General features: G+C 44.8%; 2 protein-coding genes across 2 annotated transcripts in view; one reads left to right on the top strand and one right to left on the bottom strand.

Moving 5' to 3' along the window:
- LOC134102754 (E3 ubiquitin-protein ligase RNF138) overlaps window positions 1-3,845 on the bottom strand; it is a 4,225-nt gene extending 380 nt beyond the window's left edge. The window contains exons 1-8 of the mRNA XM_062556978.1: window positions 3,646-3,845; window positions 2,655-2,781; window positions 2,359-2,444; window positions 1,971-2,201; window positions 1,585-1,650; window positions 975-1,077; window positions 615-722; window positions 1-245 (exon numbers count right to left, since the gene is read on the bottom strand). The exon at window positions 1-245 is cut by the window's left edge and continues 380 nt beyond it. Of these exons, the coding sequence (XP_062412962.1) occupies window positions 165-245; window positions 615-722; window positions 975-1,077; window positions 1,585-1,650; window positions 1,971-2,201; window positions 2,359-2,444; window positions 2,655-2,781; window positions 3,646-3,725 (882 nt within the window). The 5' untranslated portion in view covers window positions 3,726-3,845 and the 3' untranslated portion in view covers window positions 1-164. The remainder of the gene's footprint in view (window positions 246-614; window positions 723-974; window positions 1,078-1,584; window positions 1,651-1,970; window positions 2,202-2,358; window positions 2,445-2,654; window positions 2,782-3,645) is intronic.
- Window positions 3,846-4,526: 681 nt separating this feature from the next.
- trappc8 (trafficking protein particle complex subunit 8) overlaps window positions 4,527-27,500 on the top strand; it is a 40,857-nt gene continuing 17,883 nt past the window's right edge. The window contains exons 1-18 of the mRNA XM_062555318.1: window positions 4,527-4,831; window positions 8,826-9,020; window positions 10,325-10,408; window positions 13,300-13,389; window positions 13,846-14,020; window positions 14,702-14,852; window positions 15,992-16,082; window positions 16,563-16,676; window positions 16,731-16,876; window positions 18,098-18,213; window positions 20,216-20,366; window positions 21,163-21,263; window positions 21,650-21,755; window positions 22,952-23,083; window positions 23,462-23,686; window positions 24,940-25,060; window positions 26,082-26,276; window positions 26,665-26,834. Coding sequence (XP_062411302.1) covers window positions 4,675-4,831; window positions 8,826-9,020; window positions 10,325-10,408; window positions 13,300-13,389; window positions 13,846-14,020; window positions 14,702-14,852; window positions 15,992-16,082; window positions 16,563-16,676; window positions 16,731-16,876; window positions 18,098-18,213; window positions 20,216-20,366; window positions 21,163-21,263; window positions 21,650-21,755; window positions 22,952-23,083; window positions 23,462-23,686; window positions 24,940-25,060; window positions 26,082-26,276; window positions 26,665-26,834 — 2,520 coding nt within the window. The 5' untranslated portion in view covers window positions 4,527-4,674. The remainder of the gene's footprint in view (window positions 4,832-8,825; window positions 9,021-10,324; window positions 10,409-13,299; window positions 13,390-13,845; window positions 14,021-14,701; window positions 14,853-15,991; window positions 16,083-16,562; window positions 16,677-16,730; window positions 16,877-18,097; window positions 18,214-20,215; window positions 20,367-21,162; window positions 21,264-21,649; window positions 21,756-22,951; window positions 23,084-23,461; window positions 23,687-24,939; window positions 25,061-26,081; window positions 26,277-26,664; window positions 26,835-27,500) is intronic.

The raw sequence follows: 27,500 nt of genomic DNA, 5'->3' as shown, positions 1-27,500 counted from the left end.
TATATCCATGCTGAGGGCAGAATTGTCAACATTTCGAAAGAAATCTAAGTTGACGCATATATTCTAGTTAGTGCACTGAGATGAACAGAAGATGAAAACCAGAGACAGATTTCTGGTTTAAGGAATATACACTCCCTTATTGTATTGTAGGTCATTGAGCAGCATCAGAATTTAGTTGAATGGATTGTGGTTAAGGACTGCAGTATGGCCGCTTGCACATTCATGGCATCACTTTGTTGGGTGTTCTGTCAAACAAAAATAAGATATAACAAACAGGTTTATGGTTGGAAATGTATTATGTATGTCTTTCTCTCTCTGTGAGCTGTGTGTGCATTTCTGTGATCTTGTACTTTGCGTGTGTGTGTGTGTGTGTGTGTGTGTGTGTGTGTGTGTGTGTGTGTGTGTGTGTGTGTGTGTGTGTGTGCGTGCGTGCGTGCGTGCGTGCGTGTGTGTGTGTGTTCATATGACAAATTCAAGATATTATCATATGAGTATGAATTTGTCAGAGGGCCAGAGTGGTGTGGCCCTCTGTTGCCACACCACCAGTCTGCTCTCTGTCCAGGAAGAAGCCACACTAGGCGTGTGCATGTATGTGTGTGACTAAAGGAACTCACAGTGACATCTTCGCTGTAGTAATTGTGCCGCAGATTCAGGTGTCCAATGAAGTTCCGACTGCGATAGTTCTGATCTCCATGTGGTTGTGCTGCGCACACGGGACACACCTGGAGAACCGAGAGAGAGAGAGAGAGAGAGAGAGAGAGATGAAAGGACAACATTAACACTCGCTAATATTTCACTCAGCTGCCACAGCATAACACAGCAGGAGAAACTCATTTTAAAACAGCACATTCAAACAATTTGAAAAAACAAAACAAAACAAAAACAAACAGACATTTACAGTCAGTTTGTTTACATTCACAGTCAAATTGTGTCAGTCTTAAGAGGGTCTATGTGTGCATCACAGGGATACTAACCACAGCAATGGGGTTATTTTGGTGGTGGGCATTGCAGTGATCTCGCAGATCCAGCTCATCCAACCCCCCCTGCTGGCAATAAGGGCAAGCAAATACCCTCACACTGAAAAGAGAACAGAGCCTAGCATAACGAGAGGAAAACACACCTGCAGCCGACACACACACATCACACAATAGACCTCTGAAGTTCGCCTACAAAAAGGATCCAAGCTGCCATCTTTGCCCATATAAGGAGCTCTGGGATTTAATTGAAGCTAACTGCCTATGGCAAGTTGCATTGAAAGTTAGCTCTGGGGTAGCAAAGATCAAAGTTTGCCGTCTTCACATACTGAAGATCAGTATCCACTAGACGGCAGTGGACAAAACTGTGTAGCGAAAAACCTCTGCATTTCCAAGGTCATCATCCCCGCAAGAGTTTAACAGGTGCGATAATTGAACATCCCCATGTTATTTTCCCATAGAAAAAAATCTCAAGATACCGGATCTCCTTATTTGGGAAAGATGGTAGCTTTTTTGTAGGCGAACTTCAGAGGTCTATGGGACAGACAAGCCTGGGAGATTGCAAAACACACACATGTGCATCTGTATACGTATACATTGTGTAGCTCACCTGTCATTGAGCAGTGGCCCTCTTTGCCCTGCCGATGCTTGCTCAAACAGCAGATTGTCCACATGTCTGTTCATATGACAAATTCAGATTATCATATGATTATGTATGAACTGTATCACTCAGCTTGAGCTATCAAAGTTTTGAAAATGTCATTAGTTTTCTTTTATTATTTAGTCTTTGATTTAAGCTTATTTTCATTTACAAGTGCTAAAGTAGTTTTAGTTTATTTCGTTTTGCAGAATGTTCTAGATTTAGTTAAGTTTTTTTTAATTTATAAGTCTTAGTTTTAGGTTTTTAGGTTTTGTGAGGAATGAAACAATGCTTCAGGTTTTATAAAACTAATAATTGTGTTCCTGCTCTTTCATTACTTCATATTGTGGACTCACTCATTTTCATCATCGGAGGCAGAGAGAACACCGTGACTGTACACATCCACCTGAGGAATGGTGTAATTCTGGAATGGTCTTAGAAGGGGCGGACCTGCAGGAAATGGTCCTACAGTAGATGCTAGAGATGGAAACACTGGTGGTTGTGGTGGCCTGAGGAGATGAGGGGTATAGAGTAGTGCAGAGTTTGGGTTTGAGGATCCAAACTGGAATGAGGAAGTACTCTGCTGGCTGATTCGACAGAGAAGAGAGATTGGGAAGATGACAAGAAGGAGAGAGAGAGAAAGAGAGAGAGAGAAAAAAAACAGTTAAATGCAAAAATCCATACACACCATGTTCTTTTTCTCCTTTTAAAAGTTAGTGTACAGGTGAAGTTGTTGAGCCTTACCGCCATATGTCAGCAAAACGGGAAGGACCGAATGGAGACGCTATGATGGGGCTAATGACAGGATCTCTGGAACGCCTACATCTCACCTGGGTAAAACAGCAAGAGAGTTATTTAGCCTGATTTATCTGTCCATCTCTCTGTCTTTATCTGTTGGTCTCTTTCTCTCTCTCTCTCTCTCTCTCTCTCTCTCAGCTGTGTATGTGTGTGTGTATATCTGTATATGTGTGTGTGTGTGTGTGTGTGTATGTGTGAGTGTGTGTGTGTGTGTGTGCGCGCACGCAAGATGTTGGACTTACTCTTGAGCGTCTTGTTTGTATGGGCACTGCGGGCACTTCTGTGAGCTGATCACCATCCACTGGTTTCCTGCACACTGGGCAATGTTTCCTAAACTGAACTGCCTGCTGAAGACAACTCTGACAGAACCTACCAAATACAGAGAGAGGGAGAGAGAGAGAGAGAGAGAAATGTGGTCATGTACTGTTTTATCCATGTTCTACCATATGTTTGACATGTTTTGTAAGGCTAATATTTATAATATCCATGTTCTACTGTCTATGTTTTCATGCTTTGTTTCTATCCGTACTGTCAGTACTGTCATACTTTCATGTTTTATGTTTAATGGTGTGTTGTAGGCCTACGTCATGTGGCAGTCTAGAAAGTGTTAAGGATGTCCTGCCTCTTAGACTGTAAACCTAATTTTGCTATGGGGATCAATAAAGTAACCTGAATCTGAACCTGAACCTGAGAAAGAGAGAGAGAGAAATATATACTGTAGAAACAGACAGACAAACATTTAACTGAAATGTGGTTTGCATATGGAATATGAAACTGAAAGTTTGCTGAGGGATTTTTCCACTGGTATTCCCCACGTAATGTCAACACAGTAATGACCAAAATACTTTCACTTCAGCTGATTTTAACCAATTCCAAGTAACAGCTAAACATATTTAGACTAACAAACATGGTACATACACAGAAACATGTACATAAAAGACATGGACACATCATTCATGCAGTAAAAAGCTATAAAGACCTTGTGCTATATCTTCCTTTGACCAAGTTTTGTCAAATTATAATGTAAGTAAGTTGACTTAAGTTCATGTTTAAAAAACATATAATACTAAGATACTTTCTGACTTTATTTGAATCATGCGACATATGTTGTGGACATTTAAACATAACGCTAGCTTGCATGCTACGTTGCTCAAAGCATTTGGATATCAATAGTACATTCATTACATGTGTGTAGCCTGTGTTGATGAGTAAATGAAAGATAATGCAACTTACTCATGATTACATTCGAGGACCTGTATAGGGTCTTGCAGTTTGTCCTGACAAACTGGGCACTTCTTCTCTTCAGTATCCATTCCTCTGTTCTATCTCTCGACTTCTGTCATTTAGCCTAGTTCCTGTCTTTATTTGTTGGGTTCCCATCAACTCTCCGCCCATATAGCTCTGGCCAAGAACTTACAATAACTCAGGGACTTTTTTTCACCTGCCCTCACACACACTCAAACAAACACACACACACTCACACACACACACACACTCACACACACACACACACACACACACACACACACACACACACACACACACACACACACACACACACACACACACACACACACACTTTATGGCACATGGCAAGATTAGTGCATGAGTTAATTGTTATGAAGTATGAAGTTAAATGGCCTGTAGGCTACTGCTAGGAAATCAGCTGACTGAATAATTGAAATCATGTCTTACAGGCTAGACAACTCGATCTATCTATATAAAACAGGCATGTGTTGCAATTTGATATTGTGTGTGCAGGCCTATTTCACATAGCCTATAGCCTAGCCTAGCCTAGCCTACATGTGAAACAAGGGGCAGAACACCCCAAAAGCAAAAAAGAATGCCTATGAGACATGCAAATATCGGCCTATATTTATAGTGTCTGATCTGATTATAACATATCCAAATATTCAAGGAAGCGGATGATCATTAGGCCAGATGTTGACCACTAGTCTGTCAACACAGGGTCGGCCTATGTTGTAAAGTTGTCTTGTGACCAGACTGTATCTGTAGACCTTTTTTTGCTGTCTCCTGAGTAGGCTGCTGCTCCACTGTTGACTGAGCTTGGGTGATCACATGACAGCCGTGGTGGCTGTCGGGATTAGAATCGATCAGCAGGGTACTGGAGATTTCAACATGGCCGCTTCGGGCTGTCACTAAGGGAGTTGTTTTCAACTCAAGAGCCGTTGTCTTGGCAAGAGTAAATAACGGAGCCATTCAGTAATTGGTGCTGGTTGAGAAACCAAGACCAGCAAAGCAATGGCTCAGTGCGTTCAGTCCGTTCAGGAGTTCATCCAGGACTCCTTCGTTCCGATGGTTGCCGTCTTATGCAGCGAAGATGCAGAGAAAGTCACCCGCAAAAACAATCTGAATTTTCCGGAGCTTCTGCGGCCTTTCTGTCGGCTCACTTCTGAAGGTATTAACTGTTACTTACAGCTTGATGTTAAGTGCTATGGGACTCAATGGGTTTATTGTGAGGAGACATTACTTCGCTAACGCTAGTTAAATAGTCCAGCTATGCTAGTAAATTAGCTGACGCTAGCAACTTGGCTAACACTAGTAACGTTAACGTAAGTTAGCTGGCTAGTAAGCTAGCCATCACCCCACTGTCACACTCAGTCAAGTGACAGGAAGAGACCGCTTGCGAATAAGCTAACATTAGCCTAGCTTATGTGTGAGTCATGGAATATCAATACGGCCTTCTGTCTCTTTCACAACCGTGACATCTGATCGCATGAACAGCCACTTGAGTAGTCAGCCGTTGTCTTTACGCTACGGTCTGCGGGCTCTCATTTCGTTCCAAACACGACTAGGATTACGATTGTGAACGAGGCCCTCAGAGGCACCGCTAACTTGGGCCGGGCGTATTAGCTAGCATCTAGACAGCTATCTGATTAGCCTAATTGGCTGCACCTTTGGCTGAGGAAGTGGGATTATCCCGAAGACAGGAAGAATAAATCTCCAACAGAGAAGCAGCAGCGTTAGTTGCCAAATATAGACGTTTTAAAGCTTGTGAAATTGTGTCAAAAAGTATACGTAGCCTGCCAACATACATGTTGACTGGGGTGATGTGGCATACAGCCGCAGGAATGTTAACTCTCCGAAGCTGGTGCTAGCTTCACCTCAGTTCATATCGGACCGTTTTGCAGTTAGGTATAGTCCCAAATGTCCTGCTACATAGCTTGATATGATAAACACGCTCCATTTTGTCCACTTAACCCCATTTTGATCCCACTATCCTGGTGAAATATTCAGGCTTTGCTAGACTCAAGGTACATGACATGTCGTTTCAGTTGATGTGACACTGTGCAGTTGACATTACTTTATTCAGAAATTCTGTTGCGCATCCTGATTCTAATTAGCAATTTTTCAATTGCTACTCAGTTAACGTTCTAGGTCTCACAGTAACAGTATTTGTCTGTAGCATAGACTGTGTACGGTTTATGGTCTGTAGCATCACCTGTCAAGAGGAAGTTACCTGTCGTCAGGCCATTCGAGGCTGGGTATGTGTAAAGACAGATGGTTTTGTCCTCACTCCTCTCCTCAGCATCATACAATCTGTTTGCTGCTGAACTCATGTCCCTCACCAACAGGTGTGGTAACCCTTCCGTCCATCAACACCCAAGGATACTCACGGATAGAACCCAAGAAGCCCCAAAAATAGTTTCACTTGTCTGTTGTTCCACACTCAGTATAGTTCTTAACCTCTGACTTCAGCTAGTGTGCTGTTAAGGTTGGTGTTATTCAGTGTCAACAAACATGGTGCTGCCTTCTGTATGGCTAGTTTTTTGTTTGGATTCACCTCTTTAAAGACCACTGTCTGACCGGGCTGTTATCTCTGTAGTGTGGAACTGCTGGAGAGGCTCATTCTAATACTCTTAATCCCAGATGTTGTCTATCTCTTACATGCTACTCCACTCCTCTCTGAATCAGTATTAAGCAGACCAAAGAACTAAGACCAGTTGACCATGTTGCCACATACCTTATGTTTATGCTTACGGCACTTCTGTTCTAAGTGACTGACAAGGACATCAATAAACATTACATTAACATTCAGTTTTTTAAAAACGGTTTATAGTATGGCCTAAATGACAAACACATTTGATTAGCCATGAACATATACGAACTTCAACTCTAAGGCGCATTAACTAGTTAGAAACAAGGCAAATAGATAAGTCTTTAAACACTTTTTGAAGATCCCAAAACCATCTCTAGAACAAAAAACTAACAAAGAGTCCACTGTCTGATTGCACAGAGCGTAAGAATGGATAGGCCACCCAGGGTCCATTCTACTAGCCTGATGTCCTCAGACATAAATTCCTCCCTATTAAAGCTGAACTAGAGAAATGATGGGCAACTGCTCCCTGATTGAGAGGACAGACTCAGATCGACGGAGTCATGACATGTATCTCAGTTCCAATTCTGTCTCGCCATTGCTTTAGCAGAAACCTATGATTACTTACAGTATGAGGCCTTACTTGGATGCATCGCTCTCACTGAAAGGTCACCCCCATCAGTCAAGTGTAGTCATCCCTCCCTGCTGTGTCCGTCCTTGCAATTTAATGTGGAAGTCTGAAATTTGCACTCCAGCCCCAGAGCGCCCACCCAGCTGGGTGTTATCAGAGAGGGTTAAACCGGAGCGAGAGGCGCAAACGTTCGACCGTTTCCGCGTTCTGTGGGGAAGGGGGGCGAAATCCCCCTTTAAGCAGACCTAGAAAGTAAAGTTACATTCGAACTGAACTGCTTGCCAATCTGACAGAGATTGATCTCCCATTATAACGTCTTTGCGACACGCCTCTTTAAGCAGACAGGAACTGCGAATTTTGCTTCCATAGAGATGCATTATGTTGCTCTATCTTGTCAGTAATGAAGGATCTTTGGTGTTATGCTTTGACATTATGGTAATAACACCGGGAATGGGAATGAGCTCTGTTGTTTTGGCTAAACTTTTGAAGCAGAGACCCACAGGTAGGATTTGCACGCTGGGATTGGAAACTCACACCCTTTAGCTTTCGATCACCTAGCCCATGTTCTATGTTGTATGAATGAAGTATATTAACATTAGCATTTAAAATAGAAGGTAGATAGGTGAGCTAGAAGCGGGTGCAGAGACATCCTGCTCTACTGTGCAACGTTAGTGAGGGAAACGGAAGTGAAACAAAATTTGGCAAGGCGCTAGGGCTTCAACGTTTAATCGCTTCATACATTAGCTTTTGACTATTAAATTAATCGCCTACTATTTTGATTATGGATTAATTGTATATAGGTTTTGTATAATGGTTTGTGTTAATAAATTCACAGACAAATTGCACTAAAACTATAACCTCTTTAGAGCGATAGACATTGGCTTACTAACTCAAAGGGTGAAAGATGCTATGAATGTTTGTCCAAATTGTGATCTGTATTGCATGATAGAAAGAATTGCGTGCGTGCGTGTTTTCGGGGTCATGCTCGTGTATATGCCCTTTGTTTGGGTGGAAGGGTGTGGATATACATCTGTGCGTGCGTGCGTGCGTGCGTGCGTGCGTGCGTGCGTGCGTGCGTGCGTGCGTGTGTGGTGTGTGGTGTGTGTGTGTGTGTGTGTGTGTGTGTGCGTGTGTGCCTGTTTAAAGCCCTAGGCCTGTTACCCTCCCAGCTGACATGTTGGTGCACACAACATTCTCACAATAAGAATTTGTCTACATCCTCTCTGTGCAGCCATTGTCTATGGAAATCTGTTAGTCTGAAGACCTTAGTTAAGCAGGGTTTTTTTTAAGGCTGAACCACACTGGTGTTGCCTACTGCCATGTGAGCAGTTCTCTGATGTTTTTTTATTTTTTATTTTTTGAAGCAATGGCACGGTGTCAGTCAGTCCAACATTTACGTAATCAGAAAGACCACATCTCCAAATTCTGTGTCTGCGCTGCCAACACTTTATGTTTTCCAATTGTCCTTGAGTTGAGAATTCTTCACGTCAAGAATACCAAGCTTCACAAAATATCATGCATGTTCCGTATAACTAAATACATTATTGTGAAAGTTCTTATTTATGTTCTTGTAATTGTTGAAAATGACTATGAAAGTTACATGACTAGATGCCTGCGTTAAATCGAACAGGAGTAGGAGTGTCCTTGAAATCCATCATCCGAACTCACCTGAATTAGACGCCGGTTGGGTCAGTGTGGTCTGATAGGCCAGGAGAGCTGAAAGAGCAAGAGTAGTGTGAAAGAATATTCTAGAACCAGAGCTAAGGAGCATAGCTTGGCCTACAGGTTTGTCCCAGGAAGAGACAAAAGCCTTTGCTAAATACCGTAACCATAACCATAACCAAGAGAAATCACTCTGCATGCAAGCAAGCCTAAATGTCAAGAAAAAAAGGTGGGCAAAGGAAAGATGGATTTGTCTCTTTTGTCCTTGTGCTCTTGCCGTAGGGCACCTGCGAGACCCCAACAACCAGCTGGTGGTGGTGCGAAGCCTGCGCGTTTGTGTGACGGGCATCAGCACGCGCCCGCCCCATACCGCCACCCTCCGTGCTGCCCTCTCCAACGCCGTGGCAACCTGCCAGCCGCCCGACACAGCCAGCGCTAACGTCATCACCGCGGGAGACTATGACCTCAACATTAGTGGTGAGTGAGTGTGCACGCATGCGTACTGCATGTGCGTTTTGGCCTCGTAGTATAAATGTGTGTGTGCGTAAGAGTATGTTATGTTTAATGGACAACTAGCATTGTTTGTGTTTGTATCTGATGTGTATGGAATGGGAAGTAGGGACCTTTTAGAAGATGCACAATATGTATAGGAGACAAAAGGGAGAAGATTTAGCATCTCACACGAAAATGGTGTTAAGGATAATGACCCTTGTTTTAATAATTGTTTGTATCGTTTTCAGATAAGAGCACATAGCATTTCCATTGCTGGTATTATATGGTTTCTGTTACAATGCTTTTGTGTATATTATGTGGGTTTCTGGTTATACTGACATTTCTCTTCTGCACATCTGTTAACTCGGGTGCCCTCACACTGAGAGACGTGCACGGCACATTACCCCTGTTAGCCTGGAGAGGGCAGCAGACGCACACAAATGGGAGAGAGTGTAAGGGTGACTTTGGTGTATGCGTGTGTGTGCGCGCACGCACACGTGTTTGAGTGCGTGTGCATACGTGTGTGTGTGCGTGTGTGTGTGTGCCTGAGGTTTTATTTTGTCTGACGATCATCCCTTTTTTTATTTTCTTTTTCGTTTTCTCATGGCTTGGATGACGGGTAAGAGTTTTATCATACATTGCACCCACTCGTACCCACACTCACACACACACACTCATATCCGTGGTGCAGTGTGTAGGATTGTTTGTGTGCACATTTATTAACCTTGCCGTGTGTGTGTATGTGCGTGTGTGTTGAGGTCATTGCGTCCTGGGTTCCTTCATCAGTGCTATTCGCACAACATGCAGTAGTCCATGTCAGTAGAATGTTGACCACTGATGAATTGAAATCTCTTGTTGTACAGTGAAGTTCAGAAACAACACGTACACACACAAACACACACACACTGACAGACACACGCAGACAGACTGAGTGTGGTGTTCAGAAACACACGAACACACATATGCACACACACACACACACACACACATGCACACACACACACTGAGTGTGCTGAAATAGCACTTGCCTGAGAATGGTAGGCAGTTAGTGTTTCTGGCCCACTGAATGCCTCAGAGGACCCAGGAAAGCAGCTGACTGTGTGTGTGTGTGTGTGTGTGTGTGTGTGTGTGTGTGTGTGTGTGTTCGAGAGAGTAAGTCTGCGTAACACACTGAGTAAAAGGACTTTCACACCTCTGAGTGAGCCCTTCCCCTTAACTCCATCTGTGTGTGTGTGTGTGTTTCTGTGCACACATAGTGGTTAACGCAGTGCCTGGCTCTTTCCTCTCAGATCGCTCGTTAAAAGCGAGCGTGCCATGGTACTCCAGCTGGAGGGACACTCTCACCCAGCTCAGCTCCAGCAGTCACTTCACAGGTACTCACAGGCACCGGCAGGGGGCAAGTGTGTGTGTGTGTATGTGTTTGGGAGAGTGAACGATACACTGACAAGTGTGTTGCGTGTATGTGTGTGTCTCAATGTGTATGTGTGTATGTGTGTATGTGCGTGTGTTGAATTAGGGATGCAACGGTTTTCAATAATTTATTGAACCGTTCGGTTTGGCCTGTTCGGTTCAATAGACTCACCTAAACCGCAATATTTCGGTATACGCGACATTAAACTTTTTATTTAATACAAGGTTATTGCGCGCGCGTAGCCTGGGAGCGATAGAGAGGAGTGCTTAGGACCCGGGGGATGCGTTTTCTCTGACTGTTCAGCTTGCCTCTCGTCAACCTTGCAACAACCAATCAGAATTTTACTGAATTTCCCAAGAGCCAATAAGCGCGTTGAAATGCAAATGAAGGAGTCATGTGAGAAGAAGCAAACTTTACCGGCGGCTGCATGATCATGGCAACATTTGAAGTAGCCCACGAACAAGGCAAAAAGACCGTCAGTAAACAAAGCACAGTGTGCATTGCAAGCACTGCTTCACAACGATCACCTAATAAAGGTAACACATCCAACATGTCGGCCCACTTGCGCCTTCATCACCCGGCTGTAACCTTAAGTGGAGCAGCACGGAGAGTTAGTTTGCCACCGAAAACCCAACCATCCATTGCTGCAGCCTTTCGACAACAATATTCCTATAATTCCCAAAGACATAACGAATACGACGGCGTATTAGGGCCACGTATATATACTTTGTAAAGACGCAAATTTGCCACTTTAGAAGGTCGAAAATTGGCCACATTATAAAGTCTGTGTGTAACAGTGTAACCGGTGGTTTCTGCCCTGCGTTGATTGCTCGCTAGAGTAGCCTAAGAAAGCGTGACGCCGACACAGCTGAGTGTATTCTCTTTTTGATAGTTTACTGGAAAATATTGTAGGGATGGGAGGTTATAGGAGATGGGGAGGCTGACATGTCATTCCAAACTCGGGTCATTTATTTTCCTGACGTTGTACATGCTAGGCTACGGGCAGCGGGAGGTGTCCACTCGAAAAACAATAAACTCACTGCTAAATCAGTCAATCGCTCGTCCACTCGTCAATCACACAACTCTCTCGCACACACACGCACACACACACACACACACACACACACACACGACAGGAGACACAGGGGAAACAGACACTTTGTGAAGTGGCAAATTTGCCACGTTCTTCTCGGAATATTGCCCCCCCTGACAACAGGTTGCAATAATGTTCATTTCATTGTTCTAATATTTTTAATGCTGCACTGCACTTTTGTCTATGTTTACATTTTTTACGTTCATAAAAGAGGACAGGGCAGGCACTCCCAAATCAAATATCCATTTGAAACTACACATAATACTACCTCACCAATTATTTTGAGAAGATTTTCAGAATTGTTCACTACTTTTTTGAGGGTGTATAACAGTTAAGTATTTTCTTTAAATGTGTGAAGAACAGTGAGTTTATTAAATAAATAACTACACATTACTTTATGCTGCACTGCACTATGGATAACATTGCCTGTTTATGACAGAAGGCAATGATGGTGTTCTTTTCTTTTAATACATTTTTGTGATTCTGCTTCATCTGTGTCAGGCTATGCATTTAATATTTTCTCTGCAAGTGTAAGTAGAAGCACATTGTTGATTTGAAATAGAAAAGGCAAATATAGCCTCCTGTATGCTAGAGCCAAGATAATATTGATATATTGAAACCGAACCGTTACCGTGGCCCAAAAACCGTGATACAAACCGAACCGTGGCAAAACTGTACCGTTGCATCCCTATGTTGAATATGTGTGTATTTGTGTGTGTGTGTGTGTGTGCGTATTTTTGTGTGCGTATGTGTTGAAAGTGTGAGAGCGAGTGAGTCATCGTGTTGTCATGTGTGTTTGCGCCCCGGGGTTGCCTCCCCATTCCGCCTCCTCGTAGCGTAGCGCTCAACTTTTCTTCTTTTCTGCCCCTGTCTCTTTCCGTAGCTGAGCCGTGTAGTGACCCCCCCCTCTCTCTCTCTCCAGTTCCTCTCTCAAGGTGGTGGTGGTGGTGGTGGTGGTGGTAGCGTCCTCTCAAAGACTCTCTGTTTAACCCAGTAAATGACTCACTGCATGTAGAAAAGCACAGACCCTCAAATATTCCCTCAAACATTCACAGTCCAAGCTAGACTTGTCTCTGATAAAAGATACATTCTGAACGTAATGGTCCCTGCTGTGAGTCATTTCACCTTTTTTTTTTTGGTTTGTTTCTTCTTCCTGTTCGTTCCTCCTCCTTAATGTCTTCCTCCAGCCGAACTTCCTCTGTGCCCTCGCCGCTGTAGTGCTTTCTGTAGGTGGCCAGTGTGCGCAAGATAAAACTGGCCTGAAGTCTGTGTCCACGATGTTCCTGTCTTCCCCTACATGTGCTCACACACACTTTTTGTGTGTGTGTGAATCTGTTTTTTTTTCCCTTTCTCTCTTTTTCTAGTGTTGTCTGAAGATCTTATAAGTACTTTGAGCATAATGTGATAATCATATGACATTATTCCTGTTATCTATCGTGATTGGTAGATGTATGTAAAATGTCATGTTGATTGGGTAGGTATCTCACAGCTTAAATCAGTGTGACGCTAACTGCTCTCAGCCAATCTCCTCTGTCAGCCACCCGTGACATGCTCAGTGTTAATTCAGAACATGATCAAAGTTGTTGCCTGACATATTCCTGTCCTCCTTTGACTGCTTCTATTTTTATGACTGCTGGTTTGTTTGACAGAGAAAAGGGAACAGGTTGTCAACCACTTGCGGTGGGGAAGTTGATGTCTATTTCACACTTTCACAAACACTTATTTATTTTTTTTATCCGTGTTCGTGTGTGTGTTTTCAGCGACGACCCCCTGGTTTGAAGCTTACAGGGAAATCTTCCTACAGTCCATGCCAGGGTCCGAGCATGAGTTTCTCAACCACTACTTGGCCTGTATCCTTTTACATATGCACACTGAGGAGTCACAGACATGAGGCACTACTTAGGCGCACAGCGACAACATTCAGCAAACCCTCAGGTTCCTAGTGCCTCTTTTTTTCTGGTGCCAGCCTTTATGGTTAACAAAGGAAAGGAAACTGATGAGATTGTAAATGCTTTACACATGGTGTGAATGTTGATTGCATGATGTTCACAAATCAATATCCATGTGGCAATGCAAGATTTGAAAAAATACAAGCGTATGTGTTTGTGTGATCAAGTGACATGAAAGACACACACACACACACACTTGCACTGAAATAGGAGTTGCTTTTAATCTCATTGTATATTTGCATTAATTCACACACACACACACACACACACACACACACACACACACACAGACACACAGACACACACACACACTTTCCAGCAGGATCTGCCATGCGTTCCTTGACTGAGTGTGTCCAGGCATGCTGGTGGTGTCGTCGTCGGAGACGGTTCCTCTGGACCAGTTCCTGAAGCTGTCCCAGGAGCAGCACAAGATCCAGCACAGCGGAGAGTACACCCATCCGCGCTGGTTCATCCCCAACACGCTCAAATACTACGTCCTCCTGCACGACATCAGCGATGGAGACGAGCAGAGGTCTGTCTGTGTGTCTGTCTGTCTGTCTGTGTGTCTGTCTGTCTGTCTGTCTGTCTGTCTTTGAGTCTGTGATGCGATTCCATACAGACTTTCCTACGGCATACAGAGGAAAATAGAAGTTAAATATCTCGTGCTAGTTGATGTGGAGCGAGGGGCAGATCTCCTCCCGTGTCGTATAAATAACTCTCTGCCACCAGCTGCGTTTTAGCCTTGAATAACACACTTATCAGTAGCATGTTATCAGGATGTGTGTCCAATAAGTTTAATTCACTCGTGTCATCTGCAGAACTAAAGTAGTGGCAGTTGACTCAGGCTTTTGGACCCCTGGCTATGAGATTTAGTAACCCACACACGCTTGAGCTCGTGTGTCTGTGTGTGTGTCTGTGTGTGTGGCTGTGTGTGTGGCTGTGTGTGTGGCTGTGTGTGTGGCTGTGTGTGTGGCTGTGTGTGTGTGTGCTGTGTGTGGGCGAGAGAGTAGAGAGGAGGAGAAGCGTGGGCTGTGTGCTCACCCACATAATCTCCGGTACACACACACACACTCTCTCTCCCTCTGTCTGACGCATGGTGCTATAACGGAATGGATGTCTTACCCCAGTGTCCTCACTCACCCTCTCTATTTCTCTCCCTCTTTCTCCTTTCTCTCTCTCTCTCTCTCTCTCTCTCTCCCCCTCTCCATCTCAGAGCGGAGAGTGTGTACGAGGATATGAAGCAGCGTTACGGCTCTCAGGCGTGCTACCTGCTTAAGATCAACTCCAGACAGGGCGGAGCGGTGGGCTCCGAGGAGCAGATCCCTGACCCCTGGAGCCAGTACCTGCAGAAAACACACACACAGGTATGACCCCTGGAGCCAGTACCTGCAGAAAACACACACACACAGGTATGACCCCTGGAGCCAGTACCTGCAGAAAACACACACACACAGGTATGACCCCTGGAGCCAGTACCTGCAGAAAACACACACACAGGTATGACCCCTGGAGCCAGTACCTGCAGAAAACACACACACAGGTATGACCCCTGGAGCCAGTACCTGCAGAAAACACACACACAGGTATGACCCCTGGAGCCAGTACCTGCAGAAAACACACACACAGGTATGACCCCTGGAGCCAGTACCTGCAGAAAACACACACACAGGTATGACCCCTGGAGCCAGTACCTGCAGAAAACACACACACAGGTATGACCCCTGGAGCCAGTACCTGCAGAAAACACACACACAGGTATGACCCCTGGAGCCAGTACCTGCAGATAACACACACACAGGTATGACCCCTGGAGCCAGTACCTGCAGAAAACACACACACAGGTATGACCCCTGGAGCCAGTACCTGCAGATAACACACACACAGGTATGACCCCTGGAGCCAGTACCTGCAGAAAACACACACACACAGGTATGACCCCTGGAGCCAGTACCTGCAGAAAACACACACACAGGTATGACCCCTGGAGCCAGTACCTGCAGAAAACACACACACAGACAGGTATGACCCTTGGAGCCAGTACCTCCAGAAAACACACACACAGACAGGTATGACCCCTGGAGCCAGTACCTGCAGAAAACACACACACAGACAGGTATGACCCCTGGAGCCAGTACCTGCAGAAAACACACATACCGGTATGCACGTATACACACTACACAACTGGCCCAAGATTATGTTCTCAAGTGCCCTTTTTGTTTCCACTCACAAAATATGCGAAGGTTACTGTGACCGAGGAATTAAGTAAAGCTGAAAATATTTAAGTTGAAGAAGCGGCACTTACAGAAAGGAGCTTGCACACTCTCATTCACACAAACACACACACAGTGCTTGCAGATGGTACTTACTGAACACACTCCACAGTCCACACACACACTCTTGACAACCAGACACAGATACAGCCTCAAGCATACTTATTGGACAAATTACTTATTTTTTTTATTTCCTAAATATGTCTTTTGTGTGTGTTTTTATTTTTGCGTAGGAGGTGTTTGATGATACTGCATCCACCAACAGCATTGATAATGACCTCAACAGTTCATCTAAGATGGACGACGGAGACACCCCCACTAAAGGTGACCTCTTTCCCCTTGTGCTTTGCAGCTCAGGCGGTAGTAGGTGGAGAACCCAGCTCAAGATTCACAGTAGTGTTCTGAGATAGAACTTGGAACACTTTACAGAGCCTTGGTCTGGGTTCATCTGGTTCACTCGAGAGCGAAATGTTTCAACTATGCGCTGTACTCATGCCAGATTCAAGACCGTTAATTCTGCAAACACGATTTAACAACAGGACGGTATTTATAGATGTTAGTTTGTTGGTTTGCTTTTATGAGGGCTAAATGATTTGGCTTAAATCACTATATAACACTCTACTGCGCACTGTACAACTTAAAAATCACAAGTGGACCATGTGTGTGCCACATTTGTATAGTTATTTCAGTTTCAAATTCAATTGATTAATAGTGCAAAAATGACCATGCAACATGTTCCCATTGCACGTTCCAAGATAGGAAATAATCAAATAATTAGAAATCGAATTTGTCGTGTTTCCTCAGATGACATGTCAAACAATCTGGACGAGCACCCTCTCCAGTTGGACCAGTCGGCGGATCCAGTTCTGCCCGGTGGCGACTCCCTGGAAGGCGAGGAGGCGCGTGCCCCTAAGTCCGGCGGGCCTGGAGGAGGAGGAGGAGGAGGAGGAGGAGGAGGTGGTGGTGGAGGAGCAGTGGCCACACCCGCGTCCAGTGGCACCCATGGGGCTTGGCTCACCCTCACCGACCACGACCGCATCCGCCAGTTCATCCAGGAGTTCACCTTCAGAGGCCTGCTCCCCCACATCGAGAAGAACATCCGCCAGCTCAACGACCAGGTGGGCACTCACCGGCTCGGTTACGCATTTGTGTAGTGACCTGATGTGGATGTTTGTGTACTCACACACACACACACACACACACACACACACACACACACACACACACACACACACACACACACACACACACACACACACACACACATGCATGTACACACAGAGGCACACACAAACACAGACACATGCACACATGTTTGGGCACTTTACATTAACATATACACCGTATTGAATGCTTTGTCACATTGTCACACACAACACATGCAAAGGATGGCAAACACACACAACCACATATCCATGCTCTTCATATACTTTGGTACACATCCTCACATTCCACTCATACTCCTACTCAGACACTCACATGGAGATGCATCTAGGTCATCTTGGCCTGCTTCTCCAGTCCACTTAGACTAACACACCACTCACCATTATTTTGCTATTAAAGTCCCTCTGTCATTTTCGGCTGGTTTCCTGGCATATCATTTGGCTGGAGGAGAGAGAGTGAGTCTGAGTCTGACAACAAAGGGAATGGGTTGTGAATGTATTGGTTCTGAGAGTGTGCAGACAGTGTGTGTATGCTTATTTTGTGTACTCCTTGAGTGCTCACATGTTCTAGCTCAAATAAGGGGAAAAGTGTTAAGATAAGATGTTGCACGCAACGCTTGTCAGAAATACAGGGCATTTCAGTTAGTTACAGTACATCACTGACATTACTAATGGAAGTGTTGTAGTTTTGCAAGATGCTGTGTGTGTGTGTGTGTGTGTGTGTGTGTGTGTGTGTGTGTGTGTGTGTGTGTGTGTGTGTGTGTGTGTGTGTGTCAGGGGTGAGAGGGAGAACAAAAGCTCATTATATAGATCTTCTGTTCTCTATAGCCTCTCCACTTCACGATGATTGATGCCATGAATTTACTCCCAATTTGAGCAGCTCTCGCGCCCGTCTTTGCTCCTTCCTCCGTTTTGACTTTCCTGTGTCTCTTTTCTTCCCTTTTACTTCCATTTCCACCACCCCTTCTTCTCCCTCTCTCTCTCTCTTTCTTTCTTTCATTCTTTCTTTCGTTCTTTCGTTCTTTCTACCCATTTTTACCTTTCATCTTTCCCTGTCTCTCCTTTGACTTTTCTGTGCCTCTCTTCCTCCCTTATCCCCCCCCACACACACTGTTTTTATTTCTCATTTCTCATGTCTCATTCTCTGTGCTTGTTGTTCTTGTTCTTCTCTTTCAGCTGGTATCTCGGAAGGGCTTGAGCAGGTCATTGTTCTCGGCCACTAAGAAGTGGTTTGGTGGGGGGAAGGTCCCTGAGAAGAGTATCAGTGAGTTGAAGAACACTGCTGGACTACTGTGAGTCATACACACACACACGCACACACAAAAAACAGATATTGATGTTGGTCGCTAGAACACTGAACGACCATATTGTGTTCAGTCAAAATCATCACCTGTCGATGTGTGGAGTTTTATGTAGATGCAGAATAAAGCTAGACTGTTTAACACACTACTTAAGTTATTTTTGAATGTATCGTCCTCCTTAATAATGTGTGTTAGACTAAACATTAATATGGCACCATTTGATTTGACATGGGATGCACTCATGAACTTGATGGCAGTATGAAACAGTCCAGGTCTGAAGGTAATGGGACCTTTTGTCATACTCTCTGAAGTAAAGGTGTTGTAACACTATACAAAAATTACAGTTCGGTATGTACCCCGGTTTCAAAGTCAGTTTGGTTCGTTTTCGTACTGGAAACCTGTAGGTACTGCAAGCCTAAAATTCACTGACACTATTGCTGATTTCGTAAGAGGAAATAACACTGTGAAAGGGGGTCAAATGCTTTTTTGGTGCTAATTGGCTAAACTGACATATGGTCCGCTACATAATATGTTTGTGTGGGAACTCATGCTCCATGGGCAGAAAAGTCTTCTGTTGATTATTGATAAAGACTGCCTTCAGTGCATCTGTTTTGAGCTTGACATCCAGTACATACATGTTTCAGTATGAGTATGTGAGCCTTTGCACTCCTATTCTGAAGATGTAATGTTCCCCTGCTTTGGCTACACAGAGGTGGTTGCAGGTCTTTCTGGCAGATATGCCTCACTGTCATGCAGACAGTGTGCTGACGCCTTTAATTGTGTTGATCAAAAATAATCTGTTTAATCTGAACAGTGATGTTCTATGGCAGGCAAGGTTCTTTCATTAGGCCTAAGGAAGCACATTTGGCATTTTAGAGGTTGTCAGTGTAGAGATGTTGTTTTGATTATTGATGATTGAGGTGTGCATGGGGGTGTTGTATAAATGCAAACAAATGAGGCGGAATACTTTTTACTGCTTCTGCCAGGCCTATTGCATTTAAAAACATTAAAGTTGAAAAATCCCTTCATTTTCTGCCCCATTTATATTTGACTATTTATGAGCGTTCCACTACAGCTTCCTGCCACAAGCTGTTAGACCGCAGCCTGGCTAGCGCCTACCACTTCTCAAATGAGATGTGGTCTGGCAACCAGACGTTCATTTTCTCGTATTTGAAAGAATGCCCAGATCCGTTCATTGGGTGCCACGGATGTCTATCAAATGCGTCTGTGCATAGCTCATCATGGTCTTGCTTTCTCCCCTGTTCTGTGATTGGTCGCCAACATCAGGCAACAATTTGGGTGTTAGTTTCCAGACTGCCTTAGCAGCGTGAATGAAATCACCGCGCAAGGTAGGATGGGAACACCCAGGCTAGTTAGACCGCTAAATGCGGCAGTCTCTTAAATTTGAATGAAACTTAAATGAAGTCTTATGGTTTTTTGCTACGCTGGTATGAACAAAATGACAATAAAGTTTGATTTTATTTGATTTGGTCGCTCACGTGCTAAAGTCTGTGTTTGTAGAATATGTTTGTAGTCTCTACATGTGAGTGAGTGTGTGTGTGCTCAAGGTAAATGCGCTGGCAAAGCAGTGACCGCACAGCTGAGCTGCTGATGTCGGGGTTGTGGTTTGACCGATCAATCTGACTGGTGTGAAGTGCCTTGACCTGGTGTTCAGCACGTAATGGGCCATGAGATTGGCTCGCTCCTGGTGCAGACTGCGGTGTTGCAGCTGGAGGGTGCCGGTGTGCTGCTTCCTGTCGTCGTAGCGATCAGAGTTCCACAGACACTTTCGTTATTGCCATGACCTCAGTGACATCAGAGAGTGCATGTGACTGGCCAGATTAGTATCTTTGGCCACCTTTGGCCACCTTTGGCGAGGGTATCTCCTTTGTCCATGGTAGAAGGTGAGCCTCTTTACCTGGCCAGATGTTTCCCTAGAAGGTGTTCTATGATTGGCTGTTAAAACTGACCTCTGACCCCTCTGATGTCACAGCTATCCCCCAGAGGCGCCAGAGCTCCAGATCCGTAAGATGGCCGACCTGTGCTTTCTGGTGCAGCACTATGAGTTGGCCTACAGCTGCTACCACACCGCCAAGAAGGACTTCCTCTCCGACCAGGCCATGCTGTATGCTGCCGGCGCACTGGTAAGAGACACACACACACACACACACACACACACACACACACACATATACACACACGCACACACACACATACTGTATACACACATGCACACACACAGACAATCAAACTTGCATACGTATGTTCACGTACACAATTGGTTGAATGGACTTGCACAAACCTGCAAACGTGCATAGTTATGGCTTCGCACAAAGGAAAGATTGACCGGTTTATTGGACACACAAACCCAGAAATGAACAATATTGCATTCAGCCAGCTGGAACAGTCGAATTAGAAATACAACAAGAGCAGGTGCACTCACATATACATACAGTACATACTTTTCTACTTGTATGTCCTGACAGCAAAGTAGAACTTCAGTTCTGAAAGTGACTTACCCAGACACACACACACACACACACACACACACACACACACACACACACACACACACACACACACACACACACACACACACACACACACACACACACACACACACACACACACACACACACACACACACACACACACACACACACACACACACACGCGTGAAAGGCGGCACAATTGCTGTGGAGAAACACAAGCTCACACATGATTAATGTCACATAAGATGAATGTGGCCCCCATCGTCTCTGGCTCGATTCCCTCTGCTGTAATGAGGAAGACATGGCTCTGTGCTTTTCTAGGACGTCTGAGCGCACGTTCACACACTTGATTCAATTGAAATTACTCCTGTTCTCTCTTCTTTACTCTTTCTTTCTTTCTTTCTTTCTTTCTTTCCTTGTCTCCCCCTCTCCGGCTTTCCTTCTGCAGGAGATGGCTGCGGTCTCTGCCTTTCTTCAGCCCGGAGCCCCTCGACCGTATCCAGCACATTACATGGATACAGCCATCCAGACGTACAGAGACGTGTGCAAGTAAGGCATGGACTCACACACACACACACACACACACACACACGCACATATATATAGCTCTGGAGACAACTGCACTTCATTTTGATCCTGGTTGCTGAGTGACATTCGAATGAGTTGACGGTCATATTTAAATTTGCAATGATCAGTTCAATTCATATAAGGAAGGGAGTGTCACTAACATGGAATTGGCCTGGCTTGAATTCATTTAAGTATACATAGTCTACGTATTTGACTTGAATTTGCAGAAGCTACCCATGTACGCACAATGAATGAGGAGCATCATAACTTGTTTAACATAATTTGATAAACAGCGTCATCCAGTTCGCTGTATGTTGCATGGCTTTTTCTGTAAGAACATGTTATGGACAGAGTGCTGTGCTACACAGGAACATGATGCTAGCCGAGCGCTGTGCCCTACTGAGCGCTGAGGTTCTGAAGAGTCAGGCGAAGTACTCCGACGCTGCTACACTGCTTATCAAGATGACCAGCGAGGTGAGCATGTGTGTGTGTGTGTGTGTGTGTGCGTGTGCGCGTGTGTGTGCGCGTGTGTGTGTGTGTGCGCGCGTGTGTGTGTGTGCGCGTGTGTGCGCGTGTGTGCGCGTGTGTGTGTGTGCGCGTGTGTGTGTGTGCGCGTGTGCGTGTGTGCGCGTGTGCGTGCGCATATATTTTGATGGCTGTGACAATTTTTTACCCTTTACTAATGAGAGTTGATGAGCCAATATCCTAAAACTAAGATTTTGAGGGAAATTTACAGAATGCAATAATGTAATGGTATGTTTTTAAAATGACACTAGACATTTGTCAGTCACCTGCCCACTTATGTAACCAACACAAAGATGTTAAGATGACTGCTGTGGTTTAACTTAACATCTAATGGATGTTAACTGGCCATCATTTTATGGAGCACCAGTGAAGTCATGGATCCAGTGAGCTAATGCAGATTACATGAGCTCATGCATGCACATAAGGTCCTGCTGCGGACACTCCTAGTGTAAAATATTAATCTGCGCATTTTAACATCTCACACACACTTGTAAATGTGAAACGGAAGTAATCCACATGGTGTGCTAGAAAAACTGGGGGGGGTGCGATGCGAGAGCATGGAATGAAACATTTTGAACACGCACACATTGTGAAGGGGATATTCACACACATGAGATGTTAACATGCTTGGGCGATATGTTACGTCTTGAGTTTCAGTGCACTTATTATACGGCTCTTTACAATACAAGTAGAACGCTCCATTGACTTGAATGGGATTTCCCAAAGTTCTACCGGTCATTATTTTGACCAGATGACCTCTGAAGAAAACAGGTTTGCCCAGTCGGTACTTGATAACCAGTGTTCTATACATTATCCCTTACTTAAGATATGTGTTAGCTCAGTCTACAGTATTAACTTCATTGTGCCTCCCTACGTCCATGTGTAAACAACCTTAAGAGTTGCATGCACTCTTGTGATGAGCAGCATTTGTATCTACCAATTCTACACCTGTATTTCAGTATGAGTCTTCAAAATTGGTTGATGGCTGATAAGACCCTCTTGGGATTTTAAGTCATCAAGGTTCCGTGTGTGTGTGTGTGTGTGTGTGTGTGTGTGAATGAAGCTCTGATTGTTGATTACTGCCCTTGGAAGTTCTTTGTAACTAATCACTCTTCATTTCCTACGTTCTCTGTGTGTGATTGCAGGACTCTGATTTGCGAAGTGCTTTACTTCTGGAGCAGGCGGCCCACTGCTTCATTAATATGCGGAACCCGATGGTGCGCAAGTTCGCCTTCCACATGATCCTGGCAGGACACCGCTATAGCAAAGCTGGACAGGTACGGTACCAGCACGCATACACTCAGTCTGTTACACTGACCACACACACACACACACACACACACACACACTGTGTGCAAAGCTCACAACAAAGCTGGACAGGTACGGTACCAGCACACATACACTCAGTCTGTTACACTCACCACACACACACACACACACACACACTGTGCAAAGCTCGCCACAAAGCTGAACTGGTACGCAATTCGGTACAAATACACTCACACAAAAACACTCAACACTTCAACAAGCTCACCAACCACTTCGGCCCTACAGTATATGCCCACACTTTTACAGACGTACACACAAACACACATGCACACTCTCTCCCTGACTCTGTTATCTTATGGCTCTTTCTTGACTATGTCCTCTTTCAGCGGAGACATGCGTTGCGCTGCTACTGCCAAGCGCTCCAGGTGTATCGTGGGAAGGGTTGGTCGCTGGCGGAGGACCACATCAACTTCACCATCGGCCGGCAGTCCTACACACTCCAGCAGCCGGACAACGCGGCGGCCGCCTTCAGACACATTCTCATCAACGACAGCCAGCAGAGCTCCACCCAGCAGGCCGCCTTCCTACGGGAGTATCTTTATGTCTACAAGGTGAGACACACACACACACACACACCAGTTTAGCCCCACCCAGCAGGCCGCCTTCCTTAGGGAGTATCTTTATGTCTACAAGGTGAGTGACACACACACACACACACACACACACACAAACACCAGTTTAGCCCCACCCAGTAGGCCGCCTTCCGCCCTCCGGCCCAACAGGCCGCCTTTCTTAGAGAGTATTTTTATGTCTACAAAGTGAGTGACTGACACACACACACACACACACACACACACACACACACACACACACACACACACACACACATGCCAGCTTATCCCCACCCAGTGGGCCGCCTTCCTTAGGTAGTCTGTATCTTCATGGTGAGTGGTACACACACTAGCAATTTAAAAGGCATGAGCAGCCTTACAAACACCATCCAGAGTCTTATTGGTGCTGCTAGAAACTTGCTGACATGCCAACTGGTGTCTTGTGGGAATGTGGTCAGCAAGGTCGTGCATTAAACATTTAATTTATATGTTAGTGGTGTATTCCCGCAGCAGAGAACTGCATAGTGCACATCCTGGACGACTGGTGGGAATGACACATGTGTTTACCTGTCTTTCATGTGACCATATACCATTACAATGAATGTAGCCTGAACGAGATCTCAAAAGTAGTTGCGTGATATAAGCATACTTCAGAAAGTGGGTAGATGTTACTTTAATAAAGATAAATAATGAAGATAGTCTGTCTATGATATATGGAGCTAACAATCTCTCGATCTTTGAGATTGAACATTAGTCTGGGGAGTCTGTACGCTTGAATGGTCCTTCAACCAATCAGATCATAGATCCGGGTGCGCCAGCTGGGTAAGCCAGTTAGTGATTGGTCCCTGCAAATTTGTAACGGAAGCAGGAGAGATAAATGTGCAGGTTTCCAGCCTGAGCTGCAGGGTGAAATCCAATCGCTGAGCTATGTTGGGTCTGGGTTGGGTCTGGGTTGGGTCTGGGTTGGGTCTGGGTTGGGTCTGGGTTTACCCAGTCTAATGCTGTGTTTGACCTAAAGCTAATTTAGTAAAGGCATGATCATTTTGCTAGCTTTACCCGGTCTAATATTTTGACTTACATTTTTGTTTTTCTATGTGTGTTTATTGTATTTTTGTGAGCATCTTGGGTCAATTGCATTGCATTTATATATTATATATATATAAATAAATGTGACTTGACTTGACTTAAATGGAGCCATAAGAACAGCACATTGTACAGTATGTACATTTACGTTGCGTGACCTCTGTCCACAGAGTGTGAACCGGCCGTCGGGGGAGGCTGACTCAGAGGGGGTGCTGCCCCAGCTGCCGCTGCCCTGCCTCAACAGTGCACAGACGCGCGTCTTCTTCGGCCACGAGCGCAGGCTCGCCGAGGGTGAGGACACACACACACACACACACACACACACACACACACACACACACACACACATCAACATAATAATAATAATAAGTCCCATTTTTTGCACCTTTCTCAAATCCAAGGTCGCTTTACATAGTAAAAGGAAAACACAACAACAAACATAATAAAACAGAGTAGGAGGAAAGATGGAGCTATGTGTTGATAGTGGAGCAGTGAAGTGATCATTAAACAAAAAGGCCTTGAGATGTGCTTTGAAGAAAGGAAAAGAAGGGAACATCGCACATATAGCCTCTCCACTTGACTAGTACACACGTCTGACACATACTCATATTCTGTGACAGACAGACAGATGTACACACAGAAGCTTTGATTTGCTGCCTCTACTCTGTGCTAGTAAGGAGACTGTAAAAGAGGAGGAGGAGAAAGGGTCACCCTCTGGGCCTTTCAGCTCAATTAAACTGGGCAGGAAATTCATAATTAAAACCACCGAGACAGGCTAACCATGTATAACGCACACACGCACACACTCGCACACGCACACACACACGCACACACAGAGAGAGAGAGAGAAATGGATGAGTAAGATGAAATGAAAAGATGTTGGCCATGTCTGTGTCTCTGTTAGTCTACCATTAGTTTCCTTTGCACTTTGTTAAACCTGATTGAAGTGTCCTCAATCACCCCCGCAACTTTTAGCCCTTGAACTTAAGCAGTAAAAAGATTTTTTCTTTGTCTGTCTGTCTGTCTGTCTGTCTGTCTGGATGAGTAGAAAGCAGTGACCCTCAATGACTTTCTGTTATGCCTCGTTAAAGTTTCTTGTTGTGCCCTTAACTTGGATTGTCTCTTTGTATGTGTCTGTCTGTCTCTCTGTGTCTGTCTGTCTGTCGCTTTGTTGTTCTGTCTTTCTGTCTTTCTCTTTGTCTGTCTTTCCGGCTGTGTGTTGCTTTGTTGTTCTGTCTGTCTGTGTGTCTGTCTGTTGCTTTGTGGCTCTGTCTCTGTTTTTCGGTCTCTCTCTTTGTCTGTCTGTCTGTAGGTGAGAAGCAAGCAGCGACTCATGTAACACTGGACCAAGAGTGCGATGCCGATCTCTCGCGCCTCTGGATCCGATTGGAGGAACAGGTGGTTGCCATGGTGAATCGGGGCGTGGTGCCGCAGTCGTTTCAGCCCACCCAGGCCTGCCTCAGCCAGCACACGGACAACCTCCGATTCCCGCTGGCCGTTGTCAATGGTTAGCATTATGCACTAAAGAAGCATTATGTACACAACCATAGAGAGATGATATATATATATATATATATATGTATAAATGTAGATGTTCACTTCTAATTGTCATCGACTATGTGTAATAAGCAACTTAGCACTGTGCTGCAGAGTGAGGTTGAATATTTCCTCATTTTTTCATTTAAGGCATTAAGATCAATTTCCGAAAGATGATTTTATATTTAACTTTAAGCATGTGTTCCAATACTTTTGGAGGGCACTGTATGTCTGACTGTCTCCACGGTTGTTCGGTCACTCCTTAGTCCTTGGTCATATGTTCTCTTCTCTTTGTTTAGAACCCATCATTGTGGAGGTGTCTTTAGTCCTTGGTCATATGTTCTCTTCTCTTTGTTTAGAACCCATCATTGTGGAGGTGTCTTTCCGGAACCCTCTGCGGGTGCCTCTAAGTCTGTCTGACCTCTCGTTGCTATGGAAGTTTACCCCCGAAGACTTCAGCCGACAGCCAGACAACACACACACCTCGTCTCAGAGCATCACCAACGAGAAGGACGTCCTCAACCCACAGGTACATACACACGCTAAAGTATGACATTATTCTATAATCAATAATAAGTATATCATAAACAATCAAGCACATCACACACCTTCTGTGAGTGTGTCCAGTATCAGTAATGTGTGTGATGTTTCATGCATAAGAAAAACCGTGAACAAGACGTTGAAGATAGTGGCCGGTAGTGTGTGAGAGAGAGATGAGGTGGGATTTGTAGATTGACCCGGGTCAGGACTTGAAACTGGGTCCCCGTGGGCATTTAGACCTGAATGTGGTATGGCATTGGGTGCCGAAGCCACTAGTGCCATAGGTCACCCCCATTCGTCGCACAGAGACCATTGCTATCTGTTCCTAGCAGGTTTCCGGTTGAAACGCTGAAACCTAAACGCATATACTTTGAAATGAGAATGAATCGGACTGTAGCATAATGCTCTACACAATATCGACTCTATTCGCTACTTGCATGAAAGGCTCTAATGCGCTTGTTTGTTTTCCGGTGGAGCCAGGTGTGTTTGAACCTGCCACTATTGCTAATGCAAATTAGGCAAATTAGGCAAATTAGTGCCTACACGGACCTGGTTGGGTGTTGCACCTAGTGAATCAGTACATTACAATAAAAGGCTTTATGAATGTATTACGATTTCATTATTGAAGATGTTCAGTGTCGGGAGTGAAGATGTT

This window comes from Sardina pilchardus, chromosome 15, assembly GCF_963854185.1.
Source record: "Sardina pilchardus chromosome 15, fSarPil1.1, whole genome shotgun sequence".
Classification (NCBI taxonomy): domain Eukaryota; kingdom Metazoa; phylum Chordata; class Actinopteri; order Clupeiformes; family Clupeidae; genus Sardina; species Sardina pilchardus.
The sequence above is the reverse complement of the archived record's forward strand: the minus strand, read 5'-3'. Positions and strand labels throughout refer to the sequence as shown.